Consider the following 14,441-nt stretch of genomic DNA (forward strand, 5'->3'; position numbering starts at 1 on the left):
TAATGATATGAAATCATGAAGTTTAATCATTTTTGTATATGTTCTTAAATGTTTAAAAGTTTGTGCCTTGTTCAAACCCTACTCCAATGTTGGTACCAAAGGTATGGTAAGGTACCCAGATTTCAGTAATGTTAGGGATCCTTGGCACCAAAGGTATGGTAAGGTGGTCAGGACCCAATTCATCTCTACGTGCACATATGACTATGTTATCGACATTAATGAGACCGAACAAAAAAGCTCTCTCAACTAAAGTTATAAAGGATTGAGCAAAAGGGCTCTCCCACATGTTCATACAATGGAGTAGTGGAGTTTTTCAGAAAAATGCTAATGAGTTTATTTCAGGATTTTTTTTATATGACATATTTTTATGATTTCAGTTCCATTTTCAAAACCTTGATTATGATTTTATAATTGTTTCCTTGATAAGCAAGTTCACGTTATTTATGATTTAAAGTATGTTTTATTTAAGATAGTCGCTCACTGGGCTTCCCAGCTCATTCTTTTAAAATGTTTTCCTTCCCAAGTAGCGATCGACGTTCCGAGGCCTAGTAGTTCTACTACTTCTCAAACCCACAGAGACTGGAAGTTTAGGTGGTTCATCATGTTCTATTATTTAGTTTTTATGTCCTTGTCAAGGGGAACAGGGTAGAGTTTGTGTTGAATAGATGTTGTATATAAGTTTGGTTTTAGAAACTGTTATGTATGTTTATGTTGATATTTCTGATTAGCAATAAATTATATGCTTTAAGCTGTTGCTGAAACTATGTATTAAGTTCTAAACAATTATAAACTGCTAATCAGGTTTAACAGATGCTAAGGATACAGTTTTTCGCGAGTATATTGGGATTTTATCACATATTTTTCTATCTAATGCACAATATATGATATTCATAGCTTTGGTATTAGAAGTGAGCAACTTATTATTCAATTTCAATTTAGAAAAATCATGCTCACAAACATACAAAATGTTAAAATCTATAGCAAGCATAAAAGTCAAAATTTCTATTTCTATAAAAGAATGGGGTCTAGCAACACAATGATTTTCTAAAGTTGTCGTAAAACTCTAGCAATTAAGCTTTCAAATAATTTTATCAAAAGAGCAACCTCTTTAATAACAATTATTGGAGTAAATAACTCAACCAATAAGTATCAAATAAAATAGTTTTTGATAAAAAAAATGAATAAAATCAAGAGCAGCCATGCTTTGATACTAATTGTAGGAGACAAACTCAAACAATGGGTATCAATCTAAAATTATTTATGAAAAATTTATCACAAACAAGAGAGCAATCAACTCTGATACTAATGGTATGATTAGCATGACAACCCTATAGGGCGAATAGGGTTTATTCAAACTAATTAAAAAAATTTCCTAATATGGGCCCAATTAAACAAATCAACAAATTTTTTTGTTAATAAGTAATTTAAACAATAAATTCAACCCAAAATAGCCAAGTAATTAAAATTAACACTTTTAAGCACCCAATTTAATTTTAATAACAAGAATAATAATTGATATAGAAATTCAGGAACAACTAATCAAAATAATCCAATATGAGCCATTAAATTCAAGAACAAAAATTGCAATTAGATTCAAGCAATAAAATATAATAACAAATTAATTGCAAAATTAAATAGGAGATTGATAGAGAAATTGACATCAAGAATTTTATAGTGGTTTGACACAACTGACCTACATCCACGATCCCAAGCTCTTGTTGGGTATGTCATTACGAACTACGGCTTAGAGTCGAACCGTACAACATTCTTTTTCTGAACGCAAGAATAAACCCAATTTTTTCCATCGTTGAAGATCAAATCGTTACAATGACTCTTTTTCCGGGATCAAGAGCAATACTTATAATAGTTTGGAAAAATAAATAGTACACTTGACAAACTCTTTAAAAGACTGGATTTCACAGTTTTAGCACTCAATGAACCAATCTTCACAATATAAAATATCTCTCTCAAGAAGAAGATGACAAAAAGAAAATTGAAACTTGGAGAGAGAGCGGTGGTTTAATGAATTATGGAGGATTGAAAATAATAAAAATTGTTGTCATGAATTGGAAAAGAATATGAGAGGAAAAATTATTAAAAACCACATTTAATTTTGGTCCTTGGATCTTGGAAAAAAAAATCAATGATAGATATTTTAAACTCAACGAGCCATTAGACACACACACACATATATATATATATATATAATAATATGTATCTTACACAAAAGAAAAAATATAATATATATCTTTTAAAACCATTTTTTTAAAACTCAACAAAAAACATTATCCACCATGTGTCCAAAATTGGATAGAAACATAAAATAATATCAAATTTATTTTCTTTTTAAATTCATTTTTTTAAAAAAAACTAATCCAAAAGTCAAAAGCCCACCATGTGTCGCTCCTCCATTATTCCAAACGGCACCTTTTGATAAGAAAAATTATGTTCTCATCAACTTGGGATTTTTCTGTTGAGTTTGTTTCAGTTATATCTTCTTCATTTGAGCTCTGATTTGAGTGATTCAAATTATGTTGAAATCTTTATTCCGAGCTCTACGCAATAGATTATTCAATACACTAGAATTATTAGTGAATAAATTCAGATTTGTTATCATCAAAATATTATAAATAAATAAATTAATTAATTAATTTGAGATTAAGGGCCAAAAAACTAACCGTGCACTCGTCAAAGAAAGATTGGAATCGAGTGAAAACTTTACTCAAAGTTAGATTATTTTTAATAGAGATAAATATCATGCCAAACTCAAATCTCACTTTTGAGCACTAAAACAACCATTTTTTCTTTTAATAAGATTCCACCAAAAACGTTTTTCTAAATTAAATATAGAAAACATTTTAAATCTTAATTAAATACAAAAACATTTCATATCTAAATTAAATAGAGAAAATCATTTTCAAATTTAAATTAAATATAAAAATATATTTATGAATACTTGACTAATTTTATGATAAGTTTCGAGTAAATGACTAATTGATTAGTTATTTTCAAACGGAATAATATGGCATTTCCACCCAAGGTATACCAAGGATAATGGCTCCCTTAAATTATTCACCCTAAAATTTAACCTTCTCATCTTTTCTGAAGAATTAATATTAGAATTCTAACATCCAATCATGAATTCATGATCACTCCCAAAAAACATGAAAATTTTCGTTATACACGAGACTATTCAAGCTCCTTCATTTTCCCTCTTCAATGAATACAATATTTTCCTTGGACCAATAAACAAAATAACTAGATAATTATTTGGTTTTTTAAAATTAAATGATAAATACTACTCTTCAATGAAAAAATGTATTTTCTGAAAACATTTTAAAATTTTTTTGAATTACTTAAGAAATCAAATAATATCTCTGAATTTTAAATTGATTAGTTACCAAACAAGGCATATAAAATAGTAGGATTAGACTGCTATTTTGTTGTATTTGAGATCAAACCATTTATTATATCCTAAAAAATTATTGAACATGCACATATATTTTTCATTTGAAGAAGTTATCATTATAAAAGCCTTTCCTTAACCGTGGTAGACTTTGTCACGGCTCCTCTCTACTACTTTCACTCATTTCAATCCCTTACTAATTTGAGTGCTAGAGTGTCGGTGGTTTAACATCACACCGTCTTCATTTTCCTTATTTTTTATCAAGCATTTGTTATATCCTAAATTTTTTTTTATCCATCTTCCATCATCAATAAAACCCAAATTGGATCTTCACCACTTGAAAAAAAAAAAAAAAAAAAAAAAAAAAAAACCAAATTGGATAAACAAAATCAAATCTTTTATCTATACCATAGAAGAGCAAAGGACCAAAAAAAAAAAAAAGAAAAGAAAAGAAAAAAAGCACACTGATATAAAGAACACAAAAAGAAAGAAAGGAAAAAAAAGGGAATTGAGAGAAGGAAATTCTCAAACATGGTTAGAGATATTTCTTATAAAATCTCCATCATAAGATGAGCAAAAGGAAACATCATTAAGAAATGAAAGCCTTTGCTTAGGAGTGCTGATTGATCTTGTCTTAGCTTTGGCAGACTCTGTCACAGCCATATATGTTGGAAAAACAGGGGAGCAGCTTGTTGCCATGGAAGAACTATTATCTTCACCTCCACCTGATGAGTTATGTTTCAAATGGCAGAATGATCTTCTTGGGAATGAATAATCTGAACTCACATTCACATAATTTCCAAGCTTTTTCCCATACATTTCTTGTTGATCAGTTACTAAATTTATATGCACACTTGGCCTCAAACTTCTCCTTGGACTTTCTTCTGCCATTTGGATACTTCTTCCTTCCTGAAAAAAACAGAAAAGAAAATATCCCAAACATAAATTTTGAGTCCTTAGAGTGTTTGTGAAAAAATTCTGTTTCGGCTTAAGCTTTTAGAATTAGTAGTGTTTTAAGGATATGATTTTTCGGTTTAAACTCGTCAAGAAACGATAAGAATATGTCAAAGTTATTGGCTAAAGTTTCTGACTTTACCCATAGCATTCAAGGCACTTGGACCCTTACAATCTTGAGAATACGCTCAACAAGTCATAATTAGTTTCACCAAATATTGCCTCTCTTCCTCCTTCCCTACTCACTCTATTTATAACCAACAAGTCTGACAAAATCCCGACACTTTGATATCATTTCTATCATGTTTGACATATGGTTTGAAGGTATGTTTGTGAGTGATTTTGGACATGGTCAAAATCATTTTTTTTCATTCTCAAAATCATTTTCATTTTAGAATAGTGATGGCTCCAAAATCATGTAGATGGCTAATTGGAGTGGAGTGTCGTCAACATGAGCATAGTTCAGCAATAATTGATAATGTACTCCTTTCTTTGAGATCGAGGTTCAAATCATTATAACTCACATTTGTTGTACTAAAACAATGGAGCAAGAGATCTCGTGTTTGAACTTTTTTACACCTCATTTCCTTTCTAGTTAATATTAATGATTTAAGTGCACAAAGTTCAAAAGCTACCTTTCATGTATTCTTAATTGTTTAAAGATAGTTATGGGGAAATGAGAGAACTTACTCTGTGTGAAAATGAATATTTCAACATTCTTTCCCTCTTGATAACTGCTTCTTGCTTTCTCAACTGCAAGGCTTCAATGCCCTTTTTAGACAGACTGCTACCATCCCAGTTTCTCAGATTGTTCAAATCAAGCTGCATATAAACAAAATGTTAAGGCTAAGTACTCTGAACTATACTTTATAAAACTATTAATTTAGATAGAAATTCTTATGTTATATCTACTTTTGGATACCTTTAATTCATCTTCCTCAAACTCCTCTTTTGGTTGGATGAACACCTTCTTCCCACAGCTGTTGCAACTTTTCTCTGGAATAAGATTTCTTTTCTGAAACATTTTCAATTTCCTTCTTTCCTCGATTATCAACGGTCGCTTCAAAAGCGCTTCTATTCGACGTCTCACAGCTCGACCGCGAACTATTGCTTGAAGTCTCACTATTCCCTTTAGTGCTCTCAATGCCTTCTTTGCCTTCCTCAAATTTAAGATTAAGATCAAGTGAGTACGGAATGACTTTTTAAAACGTGAAACACTTTTCATAAGCACTTCAAAAGAACTTCTCACCATTCCAAAAGGTCATATTTATTGTAAAAGAAAGAGAAGAATAATAAAATCTCCTTGGTTCAACAAGAAGAGAATTGCAAATGAACTTACAAGATATCCCCTGAAATAACTTTGAATCTTAATGGCAGCCGTGATTCGATCTTGCTTCAAAAACGGACAGTAGGAGCCCGAGGCGACTGTAAGGCGGACAACCTCCGCCGCAGCATTGGCAGCTGCAACCGCAGCCTCGGCCGCAGCTGCTGTGGCAGCAGCAACACTCAAAGCCTGCCTCCTCCTTTCATCTGTAGCTTCACTAAGTGTTCGTTGTGGTGCTGCTGCAATCACTGGGCATTTCTTAATCTTGAATCTTTCAGTAACCCATCTCCACTTTCTAGGTTTCTACACATTAAAACCAAAGCCAACAAGAATAAAGAAAACAAATTCAAATCTGAAACCCCAAAAAAATGGCAAATACAAAGACAAAAAAGAGTAGATGAATCCAACCTTTTCAGATTTAGTTTTGGGGTGATCAGAACTAAAAAACCTCTTGACCCAACCAAGCCAGCACATTGTCTTTGCCATCATGGATCAAACACCATTTTTTACTTCCTCACAATCCACCCCTGCATCAAAAGAAGAGAGATCATTCATAAAATTTCGATTTCGGTGTATCGATGACGTTCATATGCTAACTCGAACATAGCAACTGATTGAGACATTAGTAACTTCTCTCGTAAGTTAGACGTTCGAATCTCCGTCCTAATCTATTAGACCATAGGAAAAAGGGTGAAGAAAGAAAGAAGGGGAAACCTGTGGTTTTTGGTTAATTAAGGGTGCATTAGAGTGAAGTTGAAGGGGATTTTGTGGCCTTTTTTGCTAATTTATCTCTCCTTCCCAACTGTCAAATTCACAACTGCCATGGACTAGTTCAAAGTGTTTTTCTGTTATGGTGGAAGTACTTAATTGACATCTATTGATCTATTTCTATGTAATAAGTCCATATATATGTGGTTCCATTTTCCAAAATTTTGCATGTGAAACCATTAATCTTTCATGATGATCATGATTTATTTGGTCCCATTAGGTGACTCACCTTTTGCAAATAATCTTGTTTATGTCAATCTATATATATATACTTTTCTCATTCTATTTCTTTATTTATTTGTTTAATATATTCTTATGTCCACTTAAAATTAAAGTAATGGAATTTAAATTATTAATCAATTCTTTTATTTTGCTATTATTATGGAAAAGATTCTATTACAAATTTAGTCTTTTGATTTTGAAAATTATGTCTACAAATCTCTAATTTAATCCTTCGACTTTGAATAATTGAGACTTTATATAGGTATTATTAACTAAATGATGTACCAATGTTTTTTATGAGAAAATTCTTAGTTTATTTGACATCTCATAAAAGATATACGATGAAAGGTTGTAAATAACAAAACAAGAATAAAATGTCATTTATGGATAGTGTCTATTGATTTTGCTTAAATATATACTTTCTTCTATCCGTTTGTGTTACATCATGTCAAATCAAACTACATTATTTAGTTAATCATCCAAAAAAAGTCTATATTGAATTAGAATTAAAAGTTGGAGTAAAAATATTATAATATTATAAAACATAAACAACTACCAAAAATATAAGAAACAATTTTGTAATTCAACCCAAATTGAAATATTAAAATGCACACATTTTTCCACTTTGGTAAGAGGGAAATTTCAAACCCATTAACAAAAAGGCTTTGAAAGTACATAAAAGTTCCATCACCAACCTTGTCAATTTTGGTACCACTTTAAATCCTTCATTGACAATTAATATTTAGTTGTTTTTTTCTTTGTTAGAAGTATTCAACAAGCATGCTTCAAAAGGTCCAATTCATTCCTTTAAAGATTTATTATTATTATTATTTTATAATTCTTAAATTAGTCCCTTAGATTTCATGTTTTGATAATAATAAAATTCTCTCTCATGGGCCTTGGATTAGCATATCAAGGCCCACCAAGTTGGTCCCAATTATCCATTGATAATGAGCCATGTGAACAGTTTATGACTTGTTCTCAAAAGAAATTGAGCCTTTTTAAATGTCGTTCCATCCTAATTGTGGCCCATAAGAATGAGATCAAAGTAGCTTTTGAGCTGTTCCTTCCAATAACACCTAACCTAGAAAAATAAAATTTACATTAAAATAATAAGCTTAGATTACCATTGAAGTTCATGCACCATTTTCTGAGCTGTTTCATAATTTAATCATTGTATTTTTTTAATATATATAAATATATTATATAACCCTTTATACTAAGATGTTGGCCCGTTTGATAAACATTTCGTTTTTCTATTTTCTATTTTTTATTTTTGGTTTTGAAAATCAAAACAAAAACAGGCTTTTTAAAACTAACTTTTTAGATTTCAAATACTTGGCTTGGTTTTTTGAAACGTGGATAAAAAGTGTATACTAAAACAAGAAATTTAGAGGTGGAAGATATGTTTATAGTTTAATTTAAAAAAAAAAAACAAAAAACAAAATGGTTATCGAACAAGGATTCAATTATATAATAATGAAAATTAAAATGGCAGAACCACATGGAAATTGACATTAACTAGTATGACTATTTAATTGAATAACGAGAATTTGTGATGGGTGGCAAATCCAAAAAGTACAATTAGAGAGGCAATATATGAAAATTGTAGATATGGCAAAATTCTTAAATTTAAATTTTTGTTTATTCCATATTCTAATTTTATCTTTTTAACCGATCTACTTTTTTGATAAATCAATCAACTGATATATCACATTTAAAGTATATTAGTTGTGTATATTTTTTCCTTTGATTAGTATATTTTTTGTATTTTTTGTATTTTTTGCACCAATATGAGTTATTACGCACAATTTTTATATTTTCTATATATATTTTTTTATCCATTTTGTAGTTTTTTCCCTTTTTGAATGATGTTATTTCCTTCATTTTTAAGTACAAAGGTATAAAAGGCTAGGGAGATTCAACCTAAAATTCACTAACACCCAGTTTAGTATACTCATTTTGACAATTTAGTCGTGTTTGGAATAATTAGAGAATGTTTTTTTTAAAAAAAAAATCATTTTTATGATTTTTTTAAAATACTTAAATAAATATTCATTTTCAACCGTGTATTAATAATATATCAAATATATTGTGTATCAACAATGTAACAAGTGTATCAGACGTATACTAGTAGTGTATCAAGTATTAGACGTGTCGGCTGTATCATTTGGGTTGAGCTTGTTTTTTGCTATTTTTACAAAAATAATAAATCTGAACTATGGACCTGATTTTTTAAATTTATTTTACCAAATCGATCCTTGAATAATTTATATTCAAGACTAAATCAATAGAATTAGAATTTTTTTTCTCAAAAAACAAAGTTTAATTTTTGAAGGTGTTAGGAAAAGAACACTCATCTTCAATTTGGATTGTTCATTCTCATATTTAAATGTCTTGAGAAAGCTCTCATGTGTTTGCATTGTTTCAATTGATTGCATGTTGATCATTCAAATGAGTCCCTCCATTATCCCCATTCAATTGATAATTCAATTGCTTTTTCTTGCATTCTTTTATACCATTGCTTTCTTTTGAATATTTTTATTCCCATTCCCAATTGACTGCTATTTCTCAAGTGCAAAATAATGGAAAAAAAACAAAATAATATCATCGAGACTCATTAAATAATAATAATAATAATAATGATATCAAAATAATCAAACTAATTAAGGCTAATTCGATGAATTTGTCAAAAACAACCCTACAAGTTTCAATCCCAATTTCCAGCTATGTCTTCTACCTAATAAAAAAGGTATAATATCATTGTAAATGCTTGAGAATCTATTGTCAACAATCTTTGCATTTACTAGTGCACAATCCTTGATTTAAAAGAAAAAAAAAAAAAGAATAACTTAATTTTGTCATTCGTTTGAAAAGTTGCAATGTTATAATTAACTTTATATACATGATTCAAAACTACCATTCAAGTAGAAATCATTTAAAATTCTGGACGAAAATTGAGATTTGAAATGGTGTGGTGGTGACCTATAATGAAAATTTGGATTGTTACGTTGTTCTAAGTCACAACCATACTAGGTCTTTGCAAATTTCCAATTTTATGTCTACAATTTTAAATTGATTTATACTTTAAGAGTAATTTTAAAACGTGTATGAAAACTTAAACGTAATCTTGCAACTTTTTAATGGATACTTTTGAAACAAATGATAGAATTCAAACAATCTATAGGCTTAAGATGATTTCACTATGTAATTGGCCATCCTCCATCCTAATCCAAGATTTAAGAGAGAAGGGTTGTGTGATTTGGAGGATCCTAGCTCCTCTTGGCCAGTTGCCATAGCCACCATACCCACTATGCCTTGCAAAGCACAGCCAAAGTTTGTTTTTAGTCTTGTGAGGACAGCACCAATCCAATCCATGGTTGTGTCCTACAAACACTGCCTACAAAAACACACACCACATCCAATCATTTATGCCATATCATCTTCATTAATTACTCATTTAACTCTTAAAATGTGTTTCAGACCAGGATTATCTTAAGACTATAATAACCACCTTTTGCTAATAAAAATTATTTTGTATTTTCCAGTTAATTACCGTCAATACTATTTCAAAACCCTCATTCGCTACCGTAGTTACTATTTGCTACAATTTTTACTATTTTACATTTAACATTTTTTTTATTCTTTACTACAGTGTATATTATTTTCTTCTCAAACTAAAATAGTTTACACCTCAAACACATACTATTATAACTCAAACTAAAATGATCTACACCTTAAATGCAAACTATTATACCCCAACTATAATAATCAACTTCTTACCTCGTCCCCTAAATTTTTTTTCTAATAGTTAATTAAGATTTCTTTTTCTTTTTAATTTAATTTCTTCACTTTGTTATTTGTAATTTAAATACATACCTTGATAGAAGGTCTTTGTTCAAGCAAACTCATGATGCCAAATTCAGCTTGTTGAGCAGCAACTTTCTCCTTGTTAATTGAACCAACACAAGGCTTTTCTATGGAATTAGATGGAGCTACCTCCTCATATGCTCCACTTGGTATGTGCCAAAATACAATCTCTGGTACCCTGTTCTTTTACATTTGCATTGCATTATATTATTGGATTACAAACAAATATAATCCAAATTAATATAATCTTGTCTATTTTAAACCTAAGTTTATTATCCTTATCGATATATAAGTTGAGGTCGAACGAATGTAAAACTCTAAACTAATAATTGTATCAATTAAAGCTTTAACTCTCATAAGTGTATCAATTTATACCCTCCTTTAGAGTTCGGTTTATAAACATTGTTCGGGAATTTGTATCAATTAAACTTCTAATCAATTTAAACCCTTCATCATGATTACCTTTGAAAATCATCAATGCATCAAATGTCGGTTTTTAAAAAGATGGAGTATTAAAATTGATACATAGAGAATTTTCAAAGAAAATCCTAACTAAGAATCTAAATTGACACGTTCATGAAAGTTCTTTAACAATAGACCTTCCATAATAGTATAATATTACTGGCCAATTTCAACATACTCCCTCTTGGCTTTGATTTTAGATCCATCGAAAAGGCCTCACTTATATACACATATTAGCTTCCTTTTATATAGTCAATATGAGACTTTTTGTTAAACCAAAAATAAAGTCATAAAGGTTTATGTCGAAAATGGACAGTATATGATCATACTATTATGGAGAGAGCTTGTTCGTTTCTAACCATATTTCTTACCTTATCCTTTATATGACATCTTAATTCTAACTTATGTGAGACTATATTTGCATTAATCGAAGTCGAGAATGGTCATATCCATACCTAAAATGAGGATTGAGTTGTTGTGCTGTTTGGCGAAACCATTCTACTTGAGCACTGGAAATGACTTGAGGATAAGAACCACCACCAGAGTCGAAGAAATACAAGTACATTATTACTGGTGATTCCAAATCGTCTTGTAATGATGGAGAGATTTGAATGTAATAGTTGGATACACTAGGCCACAGATTCTTTGGACCATTTCTAGATTGTGATAACTTGCTATTCTCCACCTCATTTTTCATCAACTCCAAACGTTGTGTACCTTTAAATAACTCACATTCTTCTTCTTCCGATGATCCTTAATCAGAAATAACATACAAATAATAATACAATATTTCCAACAAAAACATGCGTCATGTAGAGTGACTATATGTATATATCTACTAGCACATTCGAATCGCCAATTTTTTGAACTTTTTCGATAGAATCTAGATCAAAATTGAATAAAAATGGAGAGAAAAAAGAATCGAAAGTTTTGGTAATTTGTTCTTGCATTTAGTGTGGTCAATTTTCCTCCAATAATGAGGGGGTGATTTATTATCTTCTATTTTTTTGATCTCCAATTTGGTTTTTAGTAGTTCACACTAGATTTCTTTATTTTAAATTTCGAAAAGAAAGTTTCCACTACCTTTTGGCCTAAAACAAAATCTCGAAAACTCTTAAAGTTATTTTTCAAAACTTTCAAAAGCTCACTTAGAAAATCAGAACAATAAAATCATAAAAACTTCTAAAGTCTTAACTTAGTTTCCATTCTAGTCCTTGCCCTGGTCCTTATCCTGGTTGAGATTTTCACCAAACACAAAATTGATGGTTCAAATGGGCCACTTTAAAGTTTTATTTTGGTCTCGTTATTGATCTCAACCGAGATAGGACTGATGTGCTATTCAAACAATTAGCCACAAAGAGTGTTATTTGTGAAAGATGAAAACTTTTTTGTGTTATTTCTGACTATTATTCAATATATATGTATATATATATTCAATACCTGAACATGAGGTAACATCGTCCTGACAATGACGTGGAGGAATTCCGGTGGAAGAAAACCAGTCGATCGGCCATGAAAACGGTGCGTCGTCGTGATTTCCAAACACAGTGGCCCATGGAATGCCTCTGGCTTTTGTTGGAGAGATTGCCTGATCCCAGTACAAACTTGCATTTGCTGTTGGTATGTTGTTAGCAGTAATCACATCTCCAAGGTATACTACCAAATCTATACATGATCACAATTTCACTTATTGCTTGCTTTGTAAACCCACATACATGGATTACAAATGTATGTTCAAATTGATCAAAGTTAAGACCATTCAACTATTCAAATATAATGTTGTTGGTTAGTTTAATCTAGAATATAATATCATTTTGGTTTATGTACTTTAAAATTTGATCAGTTTTATTCTCTGTAAGTTTAAAATGTCTAATTTTAGTTTTGTACTTTTAATTTTTTTAGTTCAACAATTGTAAAGTGTAGACTTGACAACCGATCTTTAAAATGATAATTGATATCTTATCTACTCAACTGTGTTTGAATTGATTATTGATATTGTTATTAATTAATAACTTACTACTTTTAATCAAAATGCATGGATGGTACCTATATACCACAAGTTAAGTTCAACCATTAGCTAAGAAATTTTATATCAAAACTCACTAATTTTAATCAAAATAAGGTTAAATTATAAAGTTGAGTCTTTTTTTTCTACTTAATGAGTGGTTTACGCCTATTTGGTACCTCAACTTTTAAAAGTGTTTAATAGGTTTCTTAAACTTTTCAAGTTTGTATTTAATATATTCCTAAAAGATTCAAAATTTTTAAAAATTAATTGATCTATTGGATATAAATTTATATATCATGTTTAATCAAACTATAAACTTTCAATTTTGTGTCTAATTAATCCCTAATTTTTAAAAAAGTTCAAAGTCGAGAGACCAAACTTTTGTAATTTTGAAAGTTAAGAGTCTTCAATAAATACAAACCTACCCCAAATACAAATTTACTAACTTCAACATATTAACTACATTAAGTAGGCCAAACGATCTCTAAATTCATAATTTAATCTCAAAGTTTAGAAAATAAAGTCTCGCACACAATTAAGTTTAGATAATAGACACGATCTTGATCACTATCGAACCAATTGCCTGTATAATTCATAAATTTCAGCAAAAACTCAAATGTAGGGTTGAAACCATTTAAAACTAAACATATGTAGAATAAGGTTCAACTTGAATGAAATTGAAAAATAAGAAATAAAAAATAAAACCTGGGTTCTCATGATGGAGGACAGTGGAAATGAGACGAGAGGTATTGGCATCTTGAAGAGGACCCCAATGAGTCCAAGCATCCTCCCCAAAATGCAGGTCCGCAAAGAGAGCGATATTGAAGCTCGGGGAGCCTGATCGGAACCGGAGAACGCTGCCCGGGTCGTCCGTGGCGGTCAGGCACATATTTATACAGGTGAAGGAGAAGAATGCCGAGATCAGTTTCCCATTGAAGGACGTTTGTGTCATCTCCTACCACTCCAAAGAGCTTCCTTCTTCTTTGTTCTGTTTTCCTCTTTGTAATTGAAATTGAAGTTTCTTTCACCAATGCTCTTTTTGTTGCAAGGACAAGAAATCGAAGGGTCCCATCCTCTCACAACTGTACTGTTTTGTTGCATTTGACACAGAATATTCTTTCAGCATCTCAGCCTATATGAAGCAGACACTTTGTTTTTGGCAATGGATACGTATCTGACACGTGTGAGATAATGCACTAAAAAACGTGTCTTGGAAAGGGGGAGGAGGTAGCAGTTGCAATGGCAACAGAGCACAGCGACGGTAGTGGCAACGACGTACAGCAAGAGAGATGATCTAGGGTAGGGGTGAATCGGAGATTCCCGATGCCAATTCATTAGGAAAGGGCATAATTTTAATGATTGTCCATTGCCGTCATTTGATCAACAATGTATACACATCATGGAACACAATTTTTCCCGACGTTGAT

At 30.6% G+C, this 14,441-nt stretch overlaps 2 protein-coding genes across 4 annotated transcripts; both read right to left on the bottom strand.

The window, feature by feature from the left end:
- Window positions 1-3,849: 3,849 nt before the first annotated feature.
- Window positions 3,850-6,532, bottom strand: LOC120091956 (protein IQ-DOMAIN 14). Its single transcript, XM_039050127.1, has 6 exons — window positions 6,399-6,532; window positions 6,093-6,211; window positions 5,700-5,987; window positions 5,283-5,516; window positions 5,051-5,182; window positions 3,850-4,315 (listed from the first exon to the last, which is right to left on the bottom strand). The coding sequence occupies exons 2-6, from the start codon at window positions 6,171-6,173 to the stop codon at window positions 3,932-3,934; spliced, it is 1,119 nt and encodes a 372-aa protein (XP_038906055.1). The 5' UTR covers window positions 6,174-6,211; window positions 6,399-6,532; the 3' UTR covers window positions 3,850-3,931.
- A 3,267-nt stretch (window positions 6,533-9,799) lies between these two features.
- LOC120090191 (probable inactive purple acid phosphatase 16) lies at window positions 9,800-14,172 on the bottom strand. Of its 3 annotated transcripts, none has more exons than XM_039047726.1 (5): window positions 13,720-14,172; window positions 12,447-12,620; window positions 11,462-11,759; window positions 10,554-10,722; window positions 9,800-10,074 (listed from the first exon to the last, which is right to left on the bottom strand). In XM_039047726.1, the coding sequence occupies exons 1-5, from the start codon at window positions 13,964-13,966 to the stop codon at window positions 9,856-9,858; spliced, it is 1,107 nt and encodes a 368-aa protein (XP_038903654.1). In that variant the 5' UTR covers window positions 13,967-14,172; the 3' UTR covers window positions 9,800-9,855. The 3 variants fall into 3 exon arrangements, with proteins under 3 accessions (XP_038903654.1, XP_038903653.1, XP_038903655.1); XM_039047725.1 differs by having other exon boundaries at window positions 12,447-12,671; window positions 13,720-14,113; XM_039047727.1 differs by having other exon boundaries at window positions 9,928-10,070; window positions 12,447-12,671; window positions 13,720-14,109.
- Window positions 14,173-14,441: the final 269 nt, after the last annotated feature.

Source organism: Benincasa hispida, chromosome 11, assembly GCF_009727055.1.
Source record: "Benincasa hispida cultivar B227 chromosome 11, ASM972705v1, whole genome shotgun sequence".
In the NCBI taxonomy this organism is placed as follows: domain Eukaryota; kingdom Viridiplantae; phylum Streptophyta; class Magnoliopsida; order Cucurbitales; family Cucurbitaceae; genus Benincasa; species Benincasa hispida.